The sequence below is a fragment of the Biomphalaria glabrata genome, chromosome 14 (assembly GCF_947242115.1).
Source record: "Biomphalaria glabrata chromosome 14, xgBioGlab47.1, whole genome shotgun sequence".
Lineage (NCBI taxonomy): Eukaryota > Metazoa > Mollusca > Gastropoda > Planorbidae > Biomphalaria > Biomphalaria glabrata.
In genome coordinates, this window is record NC_074724.1 from 30377818 (window position 1) to 30403346 (window position 25529).

General features: G+C 36.1%; 2 protein-coding genes across 2 annotated transcripts in view; both read right to left on the reverse strand.

The window, feature by feature from the left end:
- LOC106055125 (tyrosine kinase receptor Cad96Ca-like) overlaps positions 1-12400 on the reverse strand; it is a 32125-nt gene extending 19725 nt beyond the window's left edge. The window contains exons 1-7 of the mRNA XM_056009665.1: positions 12129-12400; positions 5537-5599; positions 4321-4521; positions 3760-3824; positions 3244-3280; positions 2453-2554; positions 936-1101 (exon numbers count right to left, since the gene is read on the reverse strand). Coding sequence (XP_055865640.1) covers positions 936-1101; positions 2453-2554; positions 3244-3280; positions 3760-3824; positions 4321-4521; positions 5537-5599; positions 12129-12308 — 814 coding nt within the window. The 5' untranslated portion in view covers positions 12309-12400. The remainder of the gene's footprint in view (positions 1-935; positions 1102-2452; positions 2555-3243; positions 3281-3759; positions 3825-4320; positions 4522-5536; positions 5600-12128) is intronic.
- Positions 12401-18118: 5718 nt separating this feature from the next.
- On the reverse strand, positions 18119-24989 carry LOC106073623 (uncharacterized). The gene is made up of 7 exons (XM_056011513.1): positions 24798-24989; positions 24150-24265; positions 23557-23608; positions 22658-22826; positions 21174-21279; positions 19850-19959; positions 18119-18300 (listed from the first exon to the last, which is right to left on the reverse strand). Exons 1-7 carry the CDS (start codon positions 24916-24918, stop codon positions 18240-18242), a joined length of 735 nt encoding a protein of 244 aa, XP_055867488.1. The 5' UTR covers positions 24919-24989; the 3' UTR covers positions 18119-18239.
- Positions 24990-25529: the final 540 nt, after the last annotated feature.

The window sequence follows — 25529 nt, forward strand, 5'->3', positions numbered from 1 at the left end:
CCCCGCAACAGTAGCGTAGCTAAGAGGAGTCCAAATTTGAAAAATCCCCCTGATCCCCCACTTGAGGGAAGTCCTCAAATGAGTTTCCAAAATCTATTTTTACATTAAATTTCACGCAATTTTCTCATGAGTCCTATGTCAAAATGCAGGGACCCCTAAAGACGTCAAGCCTCCGGAGCCCCCAAATGTCTAGCTACACCTATTCCCGCACCTTAAGGGGGCCCCCACAACAACGAGAATCTTTTGTCACCGTAAGCCCCACGTACAAATATTTTGTCCCTGATATGACACTCGCCCAGGGCTCCACACACCGCTATTGCGGCTTATGAATAAGAGCGAAAAAGAGAACGCAGTGTGAAGACATGCGGTGGCGATATAATGGGACAAAATCAAAAGAGATCACTGAACAGAGATTTTAAAATAAAGACAGAATAAACAATTTTGGGGGAGGCCATATTGAAAGGTCACTGCTGCCAATGAACAAATTAAAAAAACTTCATTTTTTGGTACAAGCGGCAGAGCTTCAAAATTTATTTCTACAGTGCTTAAAAGTGCAAGAGAACAAAGACGAGTAATTTAACTACATCTCATATCAATACCTCCGTATTCTGAAAACCGGATACATAAAAGGCTTGTTATTTCTGGTTTCGTTTTCATTTAATATCTATCTGGAGTATGGAGAGAGATGTTGACCAAGAAAGCTACGAACAATTGTTGTTGACAGGTACAAGAAATAATTGTGCTAAATATGAACGGAAACAGAGATAAGGTGTGGCAGAAATAAAATGTACACACTTTTTATCAGACAGAATGAGTTAATATAGTTTTTTTTTTAAAGGTAGAGAATAAAAGTATTTAAAATGTAGAGAAAAAAACACACTAAAAAATTGGATTCCGGCAAAGGGGATGAAAGCTAGTAAGAACACAAAGCTTACTAAGTGTCATCTTGATGGCGGCTGTTGTCCAGCGTTTGGCCCCGCTTCCTTTCACATTGTTAATGTTTAGGACATCCGCTTTGGCCACGGTCCCAAACATTCCTTTCCCTATGGTCTGGAGGAACACAATTTTCTTGCGTGGGATCTCCTCCAGCGGATTTGGTTTCTGTCAGAACAGAGGAACACAATTACACCCGTCAACTCATGGGAGAGTCAAACAGTTACAACAGTGACACACAACACTTACACCATTATTTTGTTTGGTATCTCGAACAAGGGAAATACATTGTACTTGACGGCGGTATACGCTGATTTAGTCCCCTTTGTAGGACTCCGCTTTAAAGTAACTATAACTATGCAACCTTCATTTTTTTTTACGCACCTCACTTGCAAAGTGGTTAGAATGTCGGCTCAAAGAGGCGTGAGTCATGAGTTCAAATTATTTTTTTTATAAATACTTTTAAAAAACTATTACTGTAATATTTAATGTGAGCTACTGTTTATTCGTTGGGGGCGATCCGTCGACTGCTGTGGTGTTATGGTCCAGTTATGGAGTGTGTTTCCAATGGTAGCAATGAGGGAAGGTAACGGTTGTGGTAGAGTATGGTGAGGCAGTGGCGTAGCTAGGAATTAGCCATCATTTGGAAGACCTGGGGGGGGGGTGGCCTCTTTGGGGACTTTGTATTCTTGAGTAATATTTCATCTTTAATGTAAAAACAAAAACACTCGTTGGGGGGTAGCCGTGGGATTTTCCAATTCTCCCCACCCCTCCATCCCCCCTCCACCCTAGCTACGCCTCTGTGGTGAAGAGACCACGAACTGGTCTTGTGTGAATATAAGCTACTGGTTTGATAGTGAAAATTGGGGTTGAAGGGCGAATCTGAGACGTCAGAAAGTTCAGACTTGTGTCTGTCGTGAGATTAGTTTTGATTAAACATCGTTTCCTTTGGTTACTACTTAATATAGACCTCCTCTGATGTACAGTCTGTATCTATTGTTAATAAAAAGTTTTAATAAGTTTTTGTTTTTAAAAAAATTTGTGTTCAAGTCATTTAAAGTAAGTTCATTAAAAATACAATACGCCTACATCGGTTTAGTTGTATGGTTGGAGCTATAAAGTTAAACCAAAGACAGACCATCAACAAAGGGTTTTTTGAAATATTAAAACGAAAGTGTATTCAGTACCTGTGTACCAAATACCTCTCTTTCATTGCTTCTACAGTCTAGTGCAAAATTTCTCAAAGTAGGGCACGCGCACCCCTCAGGGGTACGGAAGACTTTGGAGGGGGTACGAGTTGCACCTAATCGAGAATGCTGATTTTTTAAAACGCCCATTTATTATGTTCTGTTAATACATTAAAGTATGGTGGTGTGGGGGGGGGGGGGAGAGGCGAGGGGGACTCAGCATTACAAAAATTTTAAAAGTGGTACACATAGGTCAAAAGTTTGGGAAACACTCGTCTACTGTATACTGCTACTTCGAAAAACAGAATGTTGAATGAAACAAGTTTGTCTACCTGGTCAGTGTTCTTCCAATTGGTGAAGATGGTCACTGAAGGATGATGCCCAGGTGGCAGCGCTGGATGAGTGGACATCACTTGGCGATGACGTTCGGACATCTGGAGAATGGTTTCAGTTGAAGGTTCAAAAAAGATAAAATGTTAATTGTTAACTTTATGTATATGAAATTGAAGAGTATGTAGACGAACAACAATGGCTTTATTTTTAAAAAGTCAACTTGTTAATGATCGTCTTGGACTCAATACTCTTTTGGTTTCTTCACCTTCACCTATCCCTTGGACTGTTGGGGCACAACGCAAGATTTGTCGACCGTCTTTCTCCATTCCAATCTGTCTTTAGCCTTGGATAGAACCCTTTTTTAATAGTTAGCCCGTCCATTCTTTCATATTGTCTTCCCATCGCTTTCTCTGTCTGCCTCTTCTTCTTTTTCATGGTACTGTTCCCTGAAGGAAGGTCTTTGCGAGCCCAGAAGACATTGTAATTTGGCCATAGATTTTTAGTTTGCATTTTTTTTACAATAGTTAGCAGGTCATAGCGGGTCAAATCTATCTAGTAACCCTGTCTCAAATCTCTTCGTTTGTGATGAGGTCTTTAAATGTGATACCTAGGATCCTTCTGTAGCATCTCAATTCCTTTGCTATGATCTTCCTCTCTAGTCCGCAGTCAGCGTCCAAGACTCGCAAGCATATTTTGGTTTATCAATACTAAATATGATTTAAAAAAAGGAGAGTTACAATCCCAAAGCGCTGAACACACCAAAACCTACCATAACAAATTTCTTGCATACCTTTCTTCGCTTTTTGAAGAGATACAAACCCAAGGCGCTTAACACACAAAAACCTACCATAACAATTTTCTTGCATACCTTTCTTCGCTTTTTGAAGAGATACAATCCCAAAGCGCTGAACACACCAAAACGTACCATAAAATTTTCTTGCATACCTTCTTCGCTTTTTAAAGAGATACAATCCCAAGGCGCTTAACACACAAAAACCTACCATAACAAATTTCTTGCATACCTTTCTTCGCTTTTTGAAGAGATACAATCCCAAAGCGCTGAACAAACCAAAACCTACCATAACAATTTCTTGCATACCTTTCGTCGCTTTTTGAAGAGATACAATCCCAAAGCGCTGAACACACCGAAACCTATCACGATACCGAGAACGATCAAAACTATGGTGCTCAAATGCGAGTTCTCGTGATCTGACGGTGTCTGGTCATCTTCAGTCGTGTGTCCAGCCCTTGCACTGAAGTTCTCAGTCGAGAGGGAAGTTGCAAAAGTTGTCATTGATAGACTCACAGTGCTCTGGTCATATTGAAAAGATGCTTTGGAATTTGTTTCTTCAGAATATTGAGTTGAAGTGTCTGAAATGCAAGTTTAAAACAATGTGATAGATTCGACGAAACGACAGTACAGCAACACAGCCAATGAAAAGTTTGGCAAAAATAGTAAGGTCAAAATTGTGGCAACGAAACTCTACAGTCAATATCGAAAAAGATGGCCCACTTGCTATGTCAATAATATCACTTCAGTTATAATTTTAATTTCCATATTATTATCAAACAAACAACTTGGAATATATATATATATATATATATATATATATATATATATATATATATATATATATATATATATATAGAGAGAGAGAGAGAGAGAGAGAGAGAGAGAGAGAGAGAGAAAGAGAGAGAGAGAGAACGAGAGAAAGAGAGAGAGATAGAGCGAGAGAAAGAGAGAGAGAGAGAGATAGAGCTAGAGAAAGAGAGAGAGAGAGAAAGAGAGAGAGAGAGAGCGAGAGAAAGAGAGAGAGAGGGAAAGAGAGAGAGAGAGACAGAGAGAGAGAGAGGCCTTACTGGTTACGTTGGGCATAAAGTGGCAGGTAACGTTCATGCTGCTTCCATTCTCATAAGTAAGCGTGCAGGTATAGTTGAAGAGGATGGTGAAGTTACTACAAGAATGGTTGTAGGTAGTGCTGCAGTTGCTGTAGGATATATTTGGATTTCCTTTACTGGTGTTACTGAGCGGTATAATATCATTGCTGATGTCTAAGAAGTTCGAAGGCTGTGTAAGAGAAACACCATCAAAATAGAAATACGATATAAAAATATTATTCATCAATCAAAAGTGTGTTATTAACCTATCTTATAAAATACAGATGTTACTTCAAAATAAAAGATAATCACGTCTTCGCGTCTCCCTGGGTCAATCTAGTCATGCATATTAATCCATGACTTAAATTCTTCAAATTCATTGGTTTTCCTGGCTGACTGATGCTCTAATAGCACTAGGGAAGAAGGAGCATTTGTACAAGTTTGTCCTAGCATATTACATTACTCATCTTATTAGTACTATTATTATAAGTGTTGCTTTTTTATTATTTACAGCGCATTCTTCAGGCTTCTATAGTAGTGTGAGTACATTCTAATCCAATTCTACATTGCAAACATATTCGGAGAAGGGGAGATCATATATATATATATATATATATATATATATATATATATATACATATATATACACGCACACACACACACATATATATATATATATATATATATATATATATATATATATATACGCATATTTGTATATCGGTATATGGTTGCTGGAATTCTAAGAATAAAATAACAATTTTATGAATAAAAAGAGGTGAGCCTAAATATATTTATTTTTTTCGGCTGTGACATTTATTTTTCCTTGTGTTAAACTGAATGACACAACCGTCTTGTACAAAACATATAGCCCAGTGATTGTGAAACGGAACAGTTTACTATTGCTTACTTGATTATGCAATCTGTCATATTCTGTACTCAAAGTAAATATCAAAATGCCCCCTTAAAGATTCTCAGAATTCTCTCTTTGTTTATATATATACATATATATATATAAACAAAACTTTTCATCGTAATTGTATTGATGACAGACACATAACAATGAATACACTCTGATTACTTTCTGACCTTTATGACCTGTGATGAGGAAGACCGTATAAGACAGACTGTTTGTTCCTTTAGATCGCTAGTTATGAAATTATTGTTTTCAACTGATTATACAGAAATCTAATGTCTATATTTACCCAGGTTGAATTCTTTGTGAAATTAGGACAGGAACAATCGTTACTGTGTTTTAACCAGTAGACCTGAGGAAAAACAACATTTCAAGTCATTTTAGATGCAAGAATCTATATGTAAGTAAAGTTCCCCCTTTCAGACCTTGCACAACGACCAACCACCTTTACTTTTCTCCAAATAGTGTCAAGTACCCATACCCATTAGAGATAGGTGGACTCAGAGGCGCTTAAAGACTCCATCATTAAAAATCCCAGTCTTTACCAGGTTTTATACCAGGGACTCCCGGTTCGGAAGCTAAGCGCTTTAACACTCAAGCACCACGCCTCCATATATGTATATCAGTGGCGTAGCTAGCAATGTGCGGGAGGTGCGCGCGTGCTGCACGGGGCAGCAAGTGGTTGGGGGTATCAAACTGAGGACAAACTATCTCATTAAAACAACACATTGTAATTACATAAATAAAAACACGTATATCCATTTGTATTGGTCATTTGTTATGTCCTTTATTCTTTCTTAAATTAAATTAAATTTTACCAGATTTTTTTAAATCTCTAAATGCAGTGCACTTTTTTTTATTTGAAGCCTCACATGATGCACTTGTTTGGGACGTTAAAATGGTGTGTTTTTTTTTTTGTTTTTTTTTCTACAATAATCACATTACTAAATAGTTCATTGTAATACTGTAATGTAAAAAGAATCAGTAGAAGGAAAGGTCAAAAAGCTTTCAAATGTTTTTGTTCCTCCGGCAAATGCGAAATGGCGAGAAAGTTTTGAGAAAGTAGATGTGTTGTTCGCCCAAAAAAAAATATATATATTTGGCTTCTTCTACCTACTCTTCTCAACAAGATGAACTACTACATCAGCAATCAATGAGTGGTGGAGGTTAGCGTCAGAAATTGAAAACCATGAAATCAGCAGAGCTCACATTGTCATCTTTTTTTAAAATGTTTTTATATAGCGAATTTTTCATGTTTACAGCATGCTCTGTACGCTATGGTCCAATCTCTTTTGTGGACCAGTGGGGACAGGGGATATCTTTGAGAAGGTTTTCCAACCGCTCAGCAAACACAACTCTGTTCGAGTCCGGATTCGAACTCAAGCCCCCTTGTAAGGTGGCCAAGCCCTAGCCGAACGGTTTTAGCCTCTCAGCCACACATCAATTGCTTGGAGGGAACTTGAAGATTGTCTTTGACCATGCAACAGTAATGATTATAAGGCTTAAGATTTAAATAAGCAAGAGGGGAAAATATGGAGAGATTATCTGTAGAGAATCTTGGACATCACGCGTTCTCTCTGTCTCTCTGTGGGCATCGCGAAGGTGTTGAAGAAGAATTGGCAGTACAAAATCAAAGAAATATCCTTGGGTGAAACTACTATCCAAGTACAATCCATACCTGAGAGAACCCAAAACGTACATGACCCCACAAAATAAAAACGAATTTATTGTAATATACGTGCTGAGGAAAAAAAAATCACACAGAAAGTTGAAACAGCAAATATTTCTTCATTATTTTCCTGAAAACACATCACATCTAAAATCTGGAGCAAAATTTTATGGTAAATTGTCATGCAGAGCCTCAAAGACGTATTGGCCACAAGAAAAAAAATGTCTTGCTAAAAAAGATGTCGTGATTTTCTATCAACACATAAGAAAGAGCTACTGCTGGAAATACCTTCCTTGGACCGTAGTGTTCATGAAATAATAACTCCCATAAGAACAACGTCATGATAAATATGGTCATGATAAATATGAATTTTAGTCGCCTTTGTTGAATCCTCAGACGGAAATCAATCTTTCAGCCTCATAGACAAAAACGAATTTTCTCCAGAAGTTTTGGAACTTACAAAACAAGAATCTATTGAGCTTTAAGAGTTTTAAAAAAATTAATCAGTCCCTGAATATCACCATCTTGATTCGCCTATTTTTGTTTTACTATTGTGGTAAGTGTGGCTACATGCAAGCAAACGTTTTCCAAACTGACTTTGATGAAGAAATACTTACGATCAACGATGGCGAATTTACGATTCACTATTTTAGCAATTCCGTCTATTGAACAAGACGTAGCGAAAAAAAAATGATTTCATCAATTATCGATTCACTTGTATTATCTTTTTTTTAAAATCGATTCTTTGCGGAATGACAATGTTTAAATCATGAATACACTCTATTTCGCTGTTTTAAAACGTTTATTTAAAGGGCATCATGAGGAACTAGCGTACATGGCATCAAATACCTTAGGAGAGAGAGAGAGAGAGAGAGAAGACAAACGAAATATTTAAGGTATTGAAATACTTGCAGAAATACCAAGAGTTGCGCGTGTTATCTTATCTTATCTTACATAATACAGACGTTACTTCAAAAAAAGGTGATTACGTTCTACGCGTCATGCATTGAGTCATGCATGTTAACCTATAACTTAAATTCTGCAAAATCACTGGTTTTCCTGGCTAGATCAGGCAACCCATTCCATGCACAAATTTGTCCTAGCATATGGGACGGATAGAGTGCTGTTATCTTTGTGTCTTTCTGAGTTTTTTATTAAATTTGGTTTTTGTATTTGACGATTATGGTTCAGTGTTTTATGTATAATTGCTACTTTACTTTTGAGTCTTCTGTCCTGAAGGCTTTCTAAATTTAGTGATTTTACTAAAGGTGTTACTCTAGTCAAATGTGAATATTCGTTTGTTATGAATCTCACTGCTCTATTTTGTGTCTGTTCCAGTTTTTTAATGTTTTCTTGAGTTGAGGGGTCCCAAACAGAGGATGCATATTCTATTATTGGCCTAACCAAGGTTCAATAACATTTTAGTTTTATGTTCTTATTTGATTTATAGAAATTTCTAATGCTTTGTTTGATTTTTTGATAGTTTCATCAATATGGGGATATCATGACAGTTATTCATTTATTTCTTTTATTTCAAGAGATAAAACAACGCCAATACAATGGAAGTAAACGTGTGATGGGAAAAAGGTGGAGGAGGGTCTCTAACAAACACAGCGTCTTTCAAAACAATTTGAGGAATATTCATGATATTTCTGAATATCGGATTATCAAGAATAACATAGTGCCCTATTGCAACAAATTTGTCAAACGGTGCTGGTTTCAATAAATAAAGTAGATATGGACACACCTTTTATTTTACTTAACTTTATGTTAGATTCCATTGGATGATAACATGATATAATGCATACAACATTTCACACTTCAGCACATGAACCTTAACACACACATATATAAATATACATATTCAAATCACAGACGCGTGTTTTTATTCATTCCCAACAGTAGGTATAGACAGTAAGATGACTCGAACTCCATTGTTTCGAGACTATCATTCGGAAGGCAGGCGGTCTCTATCACATAAGCAGTGAAGGAATATTCTTAGCAGGTTCATCTTATAGATGGTCAGTAGGTGAGAAGAAGTGTAGGTTGTATGGTCAGGAAGAAGTCTTGTGAGGAAACTGTGCAAAGTGGAAGGTGGAAGACATTCCTGGTAGTCAGGCTTGTGACGTGCAACGAGCTAATGGTCTAAACTGCCCACAGGTCATGACGTCGCTGGTCACTGTTCAGGCATGCTATAACGTTTGGTTTCAAATAGACAAAAGCACGAGAGAAATAGGATTTAGGTTCACGGAGGTCAAGGTCAAACGCAAAAGTGTTTTTACTGTTAGTGCTAGGAAAATCTATTAAGCAATCTAGGACAGTGGTTCTCAAACTGTAATCCGCGGACCCCCTGGGGTTTACCCGATCGTAATGTGTCTTTTACGTAATATTCTTTGACACACTCATTCATATACTATGCTTTTTGTCGTGCGCGCGTGAAGTTTTCTTTGCATTTAATATTGGTGTTTTAGCGTATAGGAAGTAGTTTCTTTTTAGTGCGTTTTGTTGTCTAGAATATTGTGTGTGTGTGTGTGTGTGTGTTTACCTCATCCTTAGTTCCCGCAAGAGAGAGAAAGAGCTTCTTTTGTGAGCTGGGTAGCGGGTTTTGTGTTTCTCCCTTGTAAGGGTACGTAAGTACATAGTTTTATTAAGTAGGCTGATCTTTCGGTACGGGTGTCGCTATTGAACAGTTCTTTCTTGTAGCGGCATCGCTAGATCTAGGTTTTCTTGTCGTTTCAGGGTGTTAGGCTTTGGGCTATGGGAAAGTGTGTCGCCTTTACGCCCTTGGAGTTGTGCAGTAACTATTGTTGTTGAGGTGTAGGGAGTTGAGGTTACGTTGGGCGCCGAGATGGAGTGTGAGCGTGAAGGTGTGTTATGGAAACTTATTGGTGTGATATTAGACTAATTATTAATTCAATGATGACTTCAATGATAGTGATGTATATGTAAATATGTTGGTAACTTATAATTAAGTATTATTAAATATTGTTCATGTTGACAACTGTTGTTATTCACTAACTGTTCAGTTGAATAACTGTTATTTGATTTTCGTATTTTACATGCCATTACCTTTAGGTTCTTGTGTTACTCTGTTCAGGCTGGGGATACGGGACCATCATATCATACCCTACCTAAGCGACTAAACCCACCTAACACTTTTATCTAGCAGTTTCCCTTAGAATCCGTGAGCAAGTTTTGAATATGTAAAGGGTCCTCGAGTCGAAAAAGTTAGAGAACCTCTGATATAAGGGAGGGACACTTCTGATTTTTCTTTAGCATCCAAACACAGCACTTTAAGTAACAGGCACTGTTCCATCATGAAAGTTTTAGAAACCCAAGTTATCCGTGTTGTGTGAAAGGGGAGTCCTAACACAACCAATCGCTTATTCATTCCCAGTTCTAACAATAGTGTAATGTACTAGTTTAGAGAGTAGGTTAGTTTTGTTAGACAAATATATTGTCTACTGTTTTTAGCGACGGTAAAAGTAGTGACGTAGTCAGACAGACTAATGACTTAGTAAGACAGACTAATGACGTAGTAGACTTAGGCGAACAGAAAACCAACATGGCGTTCATCTAGAAGTAGGCTGTGTTTAGAATAGTAATTCGAGATAGCGACGTTTTAGGAAGACTGGACGGATTTATACACGTGAAACTAGTTATTATGTATATTTCTATTTTTTAATGATCTGTGGCTAATGAGAAGTAATAGTTAGTAAGAAGTGAAGTCAGATGATATTAGCCCATAACAATAGTTCGTGGATTTTCTATACAAGAAATTACATTTAAAAAACATAGACAACTTAATAGATTGATATTTGATTGAAAGGTGTTTGATAGATAGATAGATAGATAGATAGATAGAAAGATAGATAGATAGATAGATAGATAGATAGATAGATAGATAGATAGATAGATAGATAGATAGATAGACAGACAGACAGACAGACAGACAGACAGATAGATAGATAGATAGATAGATAGATAGATAGATAGATAGATAGATAGATAGATAGAAAGATAGATAGATAGATAGATAGAAAGATAGATAGATAGATAGATAGATAGATAGATAGATAGATAGATAGATAGATAGATAGATAGATAGATAGATAGATAGATAGAAAGATAGATAGATAGATAGATAGATAGATAGATAGATAGATAGATAGATAGATAGATAGACAGACAGACAGACAGACAGACAGATAGATAGATAGATAGATAGATAGATAGAAAGATAGATAGATAGATAGATAGAAAGATAGATAGATAGATAGATAGATAGATAGATAGATAGATAGATAGATAGATAGACAGACAGACAGACAGACAGACAGACAGATAGATAGATAGATAGATAGATAGATAGATAGATAGATAGATAGATAGATAGATAGATAGATAGATAGATAGAAAGATAGATAGATAGATAGATAGAAAGATAGATAGATAGATAGATAGATAGATAGATAGATAGAAAGATAGATAGATAGATAGATAGATAGATAGATAGATAGATAGATAGATAGAAAGATAGATAGATAGATAGATAGATAGATAGATAGATAGATAGAAAGATAGATAGATAGATAGATAGATAGATAGAAAGATAGATAGATAGATAGATAGACAGACAGACAGACAGACAGACAGACAGATAGATAGATAGATAGATAGATAGATAGATAGATAGATAGATAGATAGATAGATAGAAAGATAGATAGATAGATAGATAGAAAGATAGATAGATAGATAGATAGATAGATAGAAAGATAGATAGATAGATCGATAGAAAGATAGATAGATAGATAGATAGATAGATAGATAGATAGATAGATAGATAGAAAGATAGATAGATAGATAGATAGAAAGATAGATAGATAGATAGATAGATAGATAGATAGATAGATAGATAGATAGATAGATAGATAGAAAGATAGATAGATAGATAGAAAGATAGATAGATAGATAGAAAGATAGATAGATAGAAAGATAGATAGATAGATAGATAGATAGATAGATAGATAGATAGATAGATAGATAGAAAGATAGATAGATAGATAGATAGATAGATAGATAGATAGATAGATAGATAGATAGATAGATAGATAGAAAGATAGATAGATAGAAAGATAGATAGATAGATAGATAGATAGATAGATAGACAGACAGACAGACAGACAGACAGACAGACAGACAGTAACCTACCTCCTTGACACCTAGAAGGTCTATTTGACGAGAAGACATACATTGAAGCGTATAGTTTGGGTTCCAGGTCACATTACAAAAATTCGTCACATTTGAAGGCTGTGCAGTGGAAGGAGAGAGTATACTGACCACTACTGATAGCGTCCACCATGTCCAACCGATGGTCATAATAACATTCATCTTGATTGAAAGTCCGGCTAGGACCACAGAGCTTCAGTCTCGATATTTTTTTTTTTCAGGAAGAGTGATGAAGAATTTTAAACTTCGAAGCACAAATTAATATTTACATCTTTTTAAATAGAAATATATGCAAAGCATGGATATCCGTGGAGCACTCTAGTTTTCACTCAGAGTGAAAAAAAAATAGATTATAAGAGATGAAATTATGACCTAAGCACTAGATGTCAGCTATATATTAAAACATAGTAAATCTTTTTCTTTTCATCACATTTTATTCACATTCACTGAAAAACCTGGTCAAATTAAAATGCCTTTCTGGCAAAAGGTTTACTAAAACTCTAGTTTATACTGGCCAGATAAATTCTGTCAAATCAGAATAAAACCATTTTTGTTTTTTTTCTTAACGTGACAACGTTAACCGCAGTTTAAATATTTGGCACTAATGATGGGCTTTAAAACAAACTTGTATCAAAAGGCAGCATCGATTTTTTTTCGGCACTAATAAAGTGTCATCAATGAGCCAAAATGAGAAAATAAAATTGGTCAAAATCATTTTTGGCCTTTTAAATAATCTGCTTTAAATTAAAAAAGTGCATGTTACAACGTATCTTATCTTTTATATTACAGGCGTTACAAAATTGATGTTTGTCTGTGTTATATGTGTTACGAATTTGTTTGTGATAAGACTCGATTCAGTGCAAACAGACAAAAATATGTGTTAGATTTAACTACAATGGATAGTTAAAAACTGTTCGAAATTTTTAAAGAAAGAGTTTTTAGGAGGAATTCGCAGAAATGATCAATAGCATTGTTTGCATAATTTTTGGCTACTTCTAATATTTGTCTTCCAGTGAGAGATTTAAAGAGAAATGCAATATGCAGCCCTAAATGTGATCAACACAGAGGCATAGACCTACTTTGCCACATCCAACGCAGGCTGTTGTCTGTTAGTTCTTGAGCTACTATCTTGCAAAGCTTCCATTTTCGTCTCAAATGTGCATAGTTTTGAAATCTCTTAAAATGACAATAAAAAATATATGTGCCATGTTGATTCAGGTCGTGGTTTGGTTAAAGCTCTAGACAGCTAGCCCAACTAAACCTTTATAGGCGTATAACTTGCAAGATACAAAACTCTTGATAAAGCTTGACAACTTCTTTTTAAACGAAATAAACATATTGTTATAACTCCGCCATGCGCACCGACATCTAAGCTAGAAGGTGCGCACTGTGATAAACTAGACCTAAAAGGATGTCAACCTTAGAGGAGAACGATTTCCGCCCAAGGAGAGAGCTAATATGGAGATGCTGTGTTCAAGGCAGATGCCCTTTGTGTTTGTCATGTCATCGTGTAAATAAACGTCCATGTCTCGTTCAGTTTGCCTCCCTTGAGTTATTACAATATTATTTATTGAGAAATAGTTAAATTGTCTCTCTTTGAATGTAGATATGAAAAAGCACATATGAAATAACAAGATGTGAAACAGTTTAAAACAACAACAACCCTTTAACTCACATCAAAAACTGCAGTTAACACACATCGTTCTGTCTTCAATGTTCATTCAATTTTATCAGTTGTTCACTAATTTTTATAACAATTCCTCTATTCAGCTCATAAATTCTTCATGTGAAAAACAAGGTCGAAAGCAAAAAAAAAACAACAAATTTTGTGGACATGGTTCTTTAAAATGACTCTAACGATTTTCATAGTTTTTTGACAGTTGATGTATATCTTTGGGAAAAAAATATATTAGCTAATTGACCACACTGGAAAACTTTGATTCAACGAATATAATTTTTCGAAATACTATCTTCTAAAATTGTGGGTCTAGAGAGTGTATATCTTGAACAAAAATAGCGGGTATTCCCACTGTCTGCATTAAATAGCTAAATAAATACTTAGACTTCCAGGTACATATTGCGCACTGACCTCTACGTAAAGATAGGTGGATCTATGGTTAGAATTTATAAACTCTATACATAGTCTTGACAAGGATTTTTTTTTAGTGGGGGGGGGGGGGAAGGGTTAATTTATCAGTCATTAGATATTAAGAGCAAAGTAAACGCCCTTACAAATGTTGGTCAGCTGTATAAAGGAGAAATGCTACTTTTTTTTTTTGAAAACGTAACTTTTATATTTTACTTAAAAGTATTTTTACATTTTACTTAAAAGTATTTTTACATTTTACTTAAAAGTATTTTTACATTTTACTTAAAAGTATTTTTACATTTTACTTAAAAGTATTTTTACATTTTACTTAAAAGTATTTTTTACATTTTACTTAAAAGTATTTTTACATTTTACTTAAAAGTATTTTTACATTTTACTTAAAAGTATTTTTACATTTTACTTGTTGTGTACTAAATTGCACCAACGCAACTCAAAGGTGGCATCAGAAATCTTCATCAAATACAAAAACACACACACACACACATCTATTTCATCCCCAAAGTCACTTTCTATCAAACATTAACTTATAGCTTAGCTTTAATGTATTAATTATTTATAAGGCGAGCTGTTTCAATTACTTCTAATTACAGTAGTTTATAAGCCAGAAATACAGAAATTAAAAAAAGAAAAAAAAAAAACACTGACATGGACTTCATGGAGTAATTATCTTCTTATTTGAAGTAACGTCTGTATCTTAGCCTATACAAGACAAGATTTAGAATTGATAAGGCCCTAAGATATTTGAGATATTGAGGACATTTTAAAAAGTCAATGTCAAATATGATTTTCGTATATTCGGAAGGTTAAATTGACTTAAGATTTAGAAACATATTGACAGTGAGATTATACATCTTGAACTTGCAATATTTTCATTCACAACATACTCACTCGGACAATCATTTTGGAGGCCCCGAACAGTAGCCTATAATAGAACGGCGTTTATTCGGACGTCAAATATTCGGACTGCTTTTTGTTTTTTTACTTAATGGTATTGTCAGTATTTAAGTGGTCATGCTGATGCACAGTGAAAGATCAGCGATTATTTCTCTCAATAAAAGGTAGGCTACTAGATCTATGTATATAGCTTGGTTCTTCTGTGTAGTTTACATGACTTTTATGTTCACGTTCGGCCCGATACCTTCCAGCCAATGAATTTTCTTGCTTTCGTTTATTTTCCGCATACGATTATCCAGACGATTGATTATCCGGATATACCTCGTTCCCAATTAATCCGGATAATAGACATTCTACTGTATTAAAATATGATATGACAGAGGTTCCCAAACTTTTTTAACCAGTGGACCCCTTTATATAGTCAAAACGTGCCCACCGACCCATATAATAGTACGTAATGGACATATTAAACAGTAGTAAGGGGTGAAATTATTATTATTAAAATTATACGATTCGATAAATTGGCTTTTAGCAAAGAAGTTATTTCAATTGTATGCACTTTTCATCTTTCCCACGGCCACCTATGATCGTCTCGTGGTCCCCAGGGGGAGATACGCGTACCACAGTTTGAGAACCACTGCGATACGAGGCCACTTTCGTATTCCGGATTCAAACAAATTTTAAAAAGTTGACAAGCATTGCTGACGAAACGAAATTCAGACACAAAATGAAGCACGCGAAAATAAATTGCATGCATGGTTACATGTTACATAGATCTAGATAAAGACCCTGCCCACCAACACACAAGTCCGAAAAAAACATGTCTGTAACATTGACATTGAGGTAACAATACTAAAAGCAGTCATGTGAGATTGATCGGGCCAGCACAGTGATAATGGGGGATCAGGTTGTCATGTTGACTCGACTCATTCGTTATTTGATAGTTTAACTTGGACCTTATCAGAGTTTGTTGTTGTTAATGGTTTGGTTGCTCTAGAAATGGCTATTTGAAATTTAAAATGTTTAAATATTTTTTAAAAAATTCAATTATCTCTGATATTTGGGTCCTGATTATTTTTCAAGCAGTATAGCGCCATTTATGATAGACAGATAGACATATAGAAAGAGACAGACAGACAGACAGACAGAGATTACAGCGTATTTGTGTGTACTCACGTGTGTGTGTTTAAGTGTTTGTATATGTGTTTGTATTACGGCTGTTACTGTGACTGACCCCTGACTTTCCGTTACTTTGATGACCGTGTGCTAAAATCAATATGCGTCCTCCGTTTGGGATCTCCTCCCCCCAACTAAAGAAACCATTAAGAAACTGGAACAGACACAAAATAGATCAGTGAGATTCATAACAAACGAATATTCACATTTTACTAGAGTAACACCTTTAGTAAAATCACTCAATTTAGAAAGCCTTCAGGACAGAAGACTCAAAAGTAAAGTAGCAATTATACATAAAACACTGAAACATAATCTTCAAATACAAAAACAAAAGTTAATCGAAATACTCAGAAAGACACAAAGATAAAGGCACATTCCTCGTCCCATATGCTAGGACAAATTTGTACAAATACTCCTTCTTCCCTAGTGCTATTAGAGCATGGAATGGGTTGCCTGAGCTAGCCAGGAAAACCAGTGACTTGGCAGAATTTAAGTCATTAGTTAATATGCATGACTAAATGCATGACGCGTAGGACGTAATCATCTTCTTTTTTGAACTAACGTCTGTATTATATTAGATAAGATAAGATAAGATCTTATTTTCGAACTTAAAGAAGAACAAGACAAGAAACATTTCAATATTCAATTTAGGCCATTTCATGGGCAATCTTGTTCTAACATCCACAGAAGAGGACAATGGTAGATCTTTTCTTCTAAATGACTCTTCTCTCTCAGAAAGCTAAGGAAATTTAACATCGACAAAACAAATATTAATTTTTTTTTTATACAGCAACCATCAGCAGTGTAATTAACTTTTTAACTTTGCCATCACCTGCTGGTATGGTAATACTTCACTGGCACAAAGACTTAGACTAATTAGACTAATTAAAAAAGCCTCGTATATCACTTGAACACAGCTACTATCTCTTGAAGAGCTTTTTCAGGAAAGATGCATTTCCAAAAACACTTACGAATTTAAAGATAACCTGCACCCATTAAACCACTGTTACATAAGATCTGAACGAAGTGGTCGTCTCATTTCCATTAGGACTAAAACTGAAAGATTTTAAAACTCCTTTATCCCACTTTCGGTCAGAGTTTTACAAGATCATCTGTCGTCATCGAGAAGTACATAGAAGTCTAATTCATAAAGCGCTGGTTGTGAGTGTGTATGTGTTTCGGGGGTGAATGTTTTTCGTATTTTTCATCTATAGAGTTATTGTACCGTAGTTACGCCGAGGTTGTCAATTGTAGTCAAACTGAATTTCCATTTGATTGGGTCTTAATGGTAGTAGTAGATAGAGACTTTTTAGAAAGACAAAACATAACATTTCAGACACAAAGGTTTGCACCTAATATATTGTATTTCGGTATGTTCTACATCTGCAGATATTTTTGTAGTTAGATATGATGAGGAATGGAGGTCTCATCTGGGTATGCATATTCACGCTATTCAATAGATTAAAAATCTTCTTTAATATACTTTTATTGCTACATTTGATTACAATGTTTGAAACAAGCAATAGAAAAAATAATACTTTTTAAAAACAAAACTAATCCAATGGAAATAACCGCTAATTATTGTCATTCATCGTAAAATTATAGGGTTAACTCCCTTTCTGCTAGATAAAAGAAAATTAATTAGTAATAAATGATTAACTAACTGGTTAATTTTTGGATTGATTCGTGTATTGTCATCCAATCTAAATAATTATGCAAAATTTCAACTTGTTCTATGTCCAATGAAGTAATGCAAAACTTTTCTTCTTAATAATAATAATAGCAAACAAAATTGCGAAGTAGATCCTTTGTAATTTTTTAATGTTTTAATACATAATACTGTCACTTATTATGTCTATAACGTGCCAGACACCAAGACGAAGTCTCGTTGAAGTTTGTCATCGAGATCACATCTAGTCGTAGAACTGGCAGTGGATGTGGTCACCCTCGTTCTGACCCCAACCGTGCATGGCTCTGGAGATATATATAAGAAACAATTACAAATGACGAACTAGAGTTTTTACAGTAGAGTTTGTAAATGGAAAGAGAGTAATGCATGTTATTCAATTGACGTAAGCTTAAATCCCATCTTGACGCTGTAAATAAAGGATAAAAAAGACATTAAAAAAAAGAACTTTATAAATTTAAAAAAAAGGTTATCTAAGGGAAATAACTCATCAATTAAAAGCCACATCTCTTAATATTGTATTATTTATTTCCCCCTTTTCGATTCCAAAACAAAACAATTAATCACCATTAATTAAGTAATTTTTTTTAAAAAAATTGTTGTATGTTTTGTTAAGTATAGTGAACAATTATGTAGAGATGTAGCTTAGTCCATGAATAGAAAGAAGCAGAAATAACGAGAACAGAAATTGTACCAGACAGACAGAGTGACAGAGTGTGTTGATATTAGCTTTGTAATAACTCTGTACATTGACATTAACTCTTTCTCTCCTAATTGACGATACCATCGTTGATTTGACCTCATTTAATTAAATTAATGTTTAATTTTATAAACTATACTTTGTGTTACATAAGAAGAGCATGTATTCCCCTTTAGCTCTAGACTTAGACCAACTAAAACATTTTCTGATAACAAACTAAAAAAGTTATTCAAACTTAAATCAGAACATAGTAGTGAAGTAGCAAAATGTAGAATTCCGTCAGAATGTGAAAAAATAATTACGGAGAGAAAGAGTTAAGGACAATACAAGAAAAATAACAACGATGGCTCAAAAACTCGATCCCTGGAAAAAGGTCAACAGCTCTAATGGTCTGCACAATTACCAACTACAAAACTAATCGAGTAAGGTGTGGGGATTCCAAACATTGAATGCCACAATTCCATGGAAAGGAAACAGTCCGATGTCACCTTAGTCCTACGCAAACAAAGTACGTCCTTACTCTGTGAAGTCTCAGACATCGTTAGTTCTGTCTCCTAGATAACCCGGGTTATGTTTTACAGAAATGCCCTATTATTATTCTTCTACGCACCAGCTTATGTTATCATTACAGCATTAAATACTAACGTAGCTTTTAGCCTCTAACTTCGGGGCACATCCTCTCGCCTCACTGATTATCCATCTCTCACCTCCACCGGGGAAATGTAAAAAAAAAAAAAAGAAAAGTCCCCCTTTCAGACCTTGTGGTCTATTGGGCAGATGATGTAAAGATCATCTGTTCTTCTGTGGCCTACGGTTAACGAGGGTGTCATGTGGCCAGCACAGCGACCATCTGCCTTTACTTTTCCCCAACTAATTTTAGGTACCCATTAGAGCTGGGTGGACTCAGAGGCGCCTAAAGATCCCGAATTAAAAATCACAGTCTTCACCAGGATTCGAACCCGGGACCCCCGGTTCGGAAGTCAAGCGCTTTACAGCTCAGCCACCGCGCCTCCACCTGGGCAATGTACTCACAGATAATTGCCGCACCATCTGCCAAGTTTAGATTAAAGACGGGGAAAAAAATTAACGTAGTTAAAAAATAATGTAATCAAAACATATATACTAATTCGACTCACGTGCAAGTTTGCAGGTATTCAGTGGACCTGGCATCGTTGTGAAGATCTACAGCCTGACCGTTGTAATGTCTGGAGCCACAGGTGTGACAGGCACCAGCTAGCTCGTTCACCTTAAACATGAAGGTATAGGCATATTATAAGTAGAGTTATAGGCATTGCTCTAACTTGATAAAGGAATTAACATATTTATATGTTATCGTCTGTATATAGTGGGGCGAAATGGGAGTCCAATTTCCGCCCTGGTATTAGCATTCAGTCAGACCCACAGATTGCATTCCACACAGTGGCGTAGATAGGGATTTGGGTGCCCAGGGGGGCTGCTTTTTGACATTCCACATCATGACATGAAATAATGGCATAATATTTAATGTAAAAACAAATTTCGGACACTCATTTGGGGCGCGCTCAAGCGGGGCCCGGGGTGGGGTTTCAAATTTGGACACCCCCCCTCCGCCCACCCTAGTTACGCCACTAAACACAATCCACAGCACAGTCCTGAGCCTAGGCACATTGAGCCACTTTACGCCATGGTTGCTACATCAATGACTGTAGCGTCTGTAAAAGATCTTTTATCTAAGGTGAGAATAGAACCAGTTACGACGCTCAACGCGGCCCCTTTTACAAGAGAATATTTTCAAGTTTATGGCCGCTACTATCAACGGAAGTCGTCCCACCTTGAATTGGCCCATAGTCCCATATGGACAATCTGCACTAGCCTATATGTTACGATATAAGACTACCTTGCCTTGGACATGTTCGCCGAATGGAGGACAACCGCATCACGAAAGTCATTCTCTACGGACAACTCGCGACTGACTCAAGAAAAACTGGTCGCCCCCACCTCCGTTACATAGATGTAATAAAACGGGACCTCAAATCAGTGAACATCGATACTGACCATTGGGAAGACATAGCTCTAGACCACACCAGATGGAGAGAGACAGTGGCCAAGAAAGCTATGGACAGCGAAAAAGAAAAGCGTACCCTGCGAAAAAAAGCGTACCATGGAAGAAAAGCGTACCCTGCGAAAAATGGCCAGATCCTCTACCACCAAAGCGAAAGCCACCTTATCCAGCGATATTTGTGGATGGGAGTGTCTCTCCAAAATAGGGCTCCACAGCCAAGTGAAAAAGTGTTCGAGATGAACCATAGTCGCTCTACGACTGAAACCAACAATAGGACTATGCTATGGTAAATGTATTTGACATCTTCAGTGATTCCATTGCTAGATCTTGATCTTCTACCGTGACACAACGGATTAACATTATGTAAATGAAGCCCTTCACCCAATACACAGCACACAATAAACCTGATGAGTACTTACAATGACGTGGCCCTTGCTAACCAGCGCTGTAAGATAGGCGAGGAGATCGTGAGTCAGACAGACGGTACCTCCGGGGGTTCCAGTGGGGCATGTAGAGCAGGAATAGCTGTAGATAGATAGTTTACCAAAAACTTAGCTGCAGTTTAACAAATCTCAACACATCTGGAGTTTAATATGCCACAACACATCACGAGTTTAATATACCACAACACATCTAGTTTTAACTCAAGTTATACCACAACATAGCTGGAGTCTAACATACCACAGCATGTCAGAGATTAATCAAGGACAACACACAAGGAGTTTAATATACCACAACATGACGGAGATTTATCACGTACAACACACGTGGAGTTTAATATACCACAACACATCTGAACTTTAATATACCGCAACACATTAAGTTTCAAATCAAGTTAAATATACCATAACATAGCTAGGGGTCTAACAAATTTTACATACATACATATATATTTATTACATATCAGAGATTTATTAAGGACAACACACCTGAAGTTTAATAAAACACAACAAAGCCGTAGTGAAAGGTAGATATATCTCATACAGTTATTCTAGTTTCCAGACAAACTAACTAAAACGAATTTAAATATGACATACGCCATACTGAATTAAAAGGCATAAATCTACATAACGCAAGGATTATATGTTTAAAATGAATGCGATTTTAGGGAACACACCTACGGATGTCTTACGATAACTATCATTAAGGCTGAACCAAATATCCAATATCGTTTTAATATGATCATATATTTATGCGTGTATATTTCTGAGTTATTTAAAGACCACTTTGTAATAGACTAAAACAACACGAGCTTCAATAAACACAATGATTTTATTAGTCTCTATGTATGCTCTTTACTCCAGCCACTTATTCTCTAAACTGACTTCCTTTTACACACAGTCCTGACACACTGCTGTTCACTCAAGCATGTACACTCAACGTCCACTGGTCATTTCATACACAGGCACACACACTGCACTACCACCCATACAAAACACATACACTTACTATCACACACTTCACAAACCAAGAGATTAGAGACAGGGTTACTACAGCGATTGGACCCCCCCACGATGACCAGCTAACTATCGTAAAAAGAAACGCAAGCTAAAACTCTATGGCCCTATTACAAGATCTTTTGGGCTCGCAAAGATCTTCCTTCAGGGAACAGTACCAGGTAAAAGAAGAAGAGGCAGACAGAGAAAGCTATGGGAAGACAACATAAAAAAATAGACGGGCCTGCCATTGAAAGAGATTCTATCTAAGTCAAAAGACAGAGAGGAAAGGAGAAAGAAGGTCGACAAATCTTGCATTATGCCCCAACGGTTCAACAGACTAAGGGATAGGTAAAGGTAAAAACAAAAAATACAATTCTGAGTTTTTATGTGGCACGCAAGAAAGGATGACCCTCAGTAGTAGGATGCATATAAGAACAGAATTATTAAATCAAATCCATATTTACTGTGATCTGGAAGCCTTGAGCCCATTACACATATCTCTGATGTTGTTGTAGGCGAAGGCGTTGTCCTGGACACCTGATGGGTGAACATGGGCCAAGCTTAAAACTCCAGCATTGGCTTTCTCCAACAAAGCGCAGGCCATTGCTCTTGAAGCTGCTGGACACTGGCCAGCTAGAACAGGAAAACAAGAAAATATGAAAAATATTTAAAAAAAACAACAACAAAGTTTACATTAGTTTGGATCAGTCATGTGATTAAATTTGTAATAGATTTAGACTAACAATAATAAATTTGTGTGATTAGAAATATTTTTACGATTTCTTCTGTTTAGCGATATTTCATGCTTTGAGCTTTCTCAATACGCAATGATCCTATCACTTGTCTGGACCAGGGGAGAGAGAAGTGGGGTATCTGTTTTAATGCTACCGTGATTTCTTTTTAAATGCATTAATAAAAAAGTTGAAAGACCTGAATTCGAAACTGAGGGCTCAAGCCTCCTAAAGCCAACACGCTAACAACCGTGCCAGCAAATCGCTTATGAAAATAGAGGGGTTTTAATCGTTATTGTTGGCTTCAAACTTTAAAGCAGCGACGCACAAAGAATAAAAAAGGCTAATTCAACACTTATATAATCACATCAGTCAAGTTTAATCTTATTTCCTTGTTCTATACAAAAAAAAAACAAAAAAAAAAACAAAAAACAATAGGTTATTAACTAATTGGTTAATAGAGAATAATGAACAGATAATTGGACTATTACATACAAAAGACTCCGGACGATGCAAAATGTTATCAAATAACCTGAGTATTGAAACCAAATTATTTTGTTATTATGGAGTGTAGAGTGAGTTAACTACCATTCAGATTTTGTCTATATTTAGCAATGTTGTCATTAACTTACAACAGCTTTGTTGATCGTGGACATCTAAGTAGTTACCAGCAACCCAAATCAGCTGTAAATAAAGAAAAATTACATCTAGTAGGTTAATCTTTACGAACTAGTAGGGTCATGGCTATCTTTAAATATCAGTAGGTTTATGTTTGGCATTAAAAGCTAGTAGGTTTATTGCTATGCTTGCGAATTAGTAGGGTGATTCAAAAGTAGCAGGTTCATTGCTTTCTTTAGAAGTATATTCGTTTTTATCTTTGGGTGATTGTAGGTTCATTATGATTTCTAAAAGTTTGTAGCCTAGATTTATTCGAAGAGAAGGAAGAGCGATACAATAAAATACTGAACACATTAAGAAAACATACCATTATTCATGAGTGATAAATAAGTTTTATACAGTTAAATTATCAATGGATGTACTGATTCATGTGTTTCCGGAAAAGGATGATACATACTTACGGTATATAATACACTTGGCAGTGAAATTATGATTGTTATTAATAATAATAATAAGGCTTGTCTTCAAATATGTAAATAATCTTTGAAAAAAAGAGGTGTAGCCCGTCAATATATTTATCCAAATATCTCAAAGAAAATACAATTACCTTCCCAGCATACTGCAGTTGGTACCAAGTGTAACCGTCAGCTGTTAGAATCCCACCATTAATTTTGGCGCATGTACCGGAAGCAAGAACCTCTGTAACATGGCTGCTGGTCCCAGCTGTAGTAATACACACACATTTTGGTGACGATTTTTTAATGTAGTGCAGTTAAAAAATACTCTAATACCCAAGAGTAATTAATTCTCGTATCGTATCTTGCAAATTACAGACAGTCCTTCAAAAGAGAAGGCACGCCATTCGCGTGCTCATGTGTTAATCTAGTCGTACCTGTTAATTAGAATTGGCTTATTCATTGATATTAATTGCTCTATATGCTTTAATGGCACTAGAAAGAGCACTCCTAATTCTTCCTAGCATAAGGAATAAGAAATGTGCCTTTGACTTTGCTTTCCTGTGAGCATTCCGATAGGTTGTGTGTTTGTATTTGACCAGAACAGGTTGGGATTGTTGGTGTTTGAAAAGTTACTACTAGTATGATTTAAAAATGAATATGATGCTGCAGATGTGTACATCTATATATCAAATACAGCTACAAACATTCTGGAATTATTATTTTTTGTCTGATAGAAGATGAAAAAAAACTATTTGTAGCGCCATTTTGAACAGGCGTTAAGTGTCAAGGTTACATACCAGCATCCCTAGCGTTCACGCCTGCTGTGTTGGTGCAAACGCACTCTCCTCCGTGGATGTTCTCTTTCACCAGCGCGGCATTCACCACGACAACAAGGGAGATCAGTGCGTAACTCCACATCTTGAATATCCAAGCAGACGTCAATATTTTAGCTCTTAGAAAAATGAACTCTTTAGTCCACAGAACTATGTCCCTGTTTTATATCAGTCCGTTCATACCAATCAACATGTTGAGATTTTCCCATCATTAAGGCTTAATTAAAAATTCCAATGTCTCTAGTTCATAAATATGTTTTGTCATTCTTTGCTAGACTTCAATAGCACACTGCCAATAGCCAGATTATTTTTGGGAAACTTTGATGTAAGGCTATTGTTTAATATCCTCAAATGACAAATCACGTTTCCTTTTCAGACCTTGCAATCTATGGGGCAGATGATGTTAAGGTCATCTGTTTCTGTGGCCAACGGTTAACGAGCAGGGTGTCATGGGGCCAGCACAACGACCAATCGCCTTTACTTTCCCCAACTAAAGTCAGGTATCCATTAGAATTGGGTGGACTCACGGGCGCCCTGAAAATCACGAAATTCAAAATCGCACTCTTCACCGAGATTCGAACCCAGGACTCCAGGTTCGGAAGCCAAGCACTTAACCACTCTTAACCACCGTCTCAAATGACGGGTGCTTAGTTATTAAAAACCAAAATGAGACATAACATCTATCATTTTGAGAAA

What these genes read in the sequence shown, in the direction of transcription:
- LOC106073623 (XM_056011513.1), bottom strand. Translation starts at nt 24,918, where the DNA reads ATGTGGAGTTACGCACTGATCTCCCTTGTTGTCGTGGTGAATGCCGCG. An exon ending in CGTGAACGCTAGGGATGCTG is followed by an intron (nt 24,266 to 24,797) that starts GTATGTAACCTT and finishes GTATTACTACAG; the next exon opens with CTGGGACCAGCAGCCATGTT. An exon ending in CTCAAGGCTTCCAGATCACA is followed by an intron (nt 21,280 to 22,657) that starts GTAAATATGGAT and finishes ATCTATCTACAG; the next exon opens with CTATTCCTGCTCTACATGCC.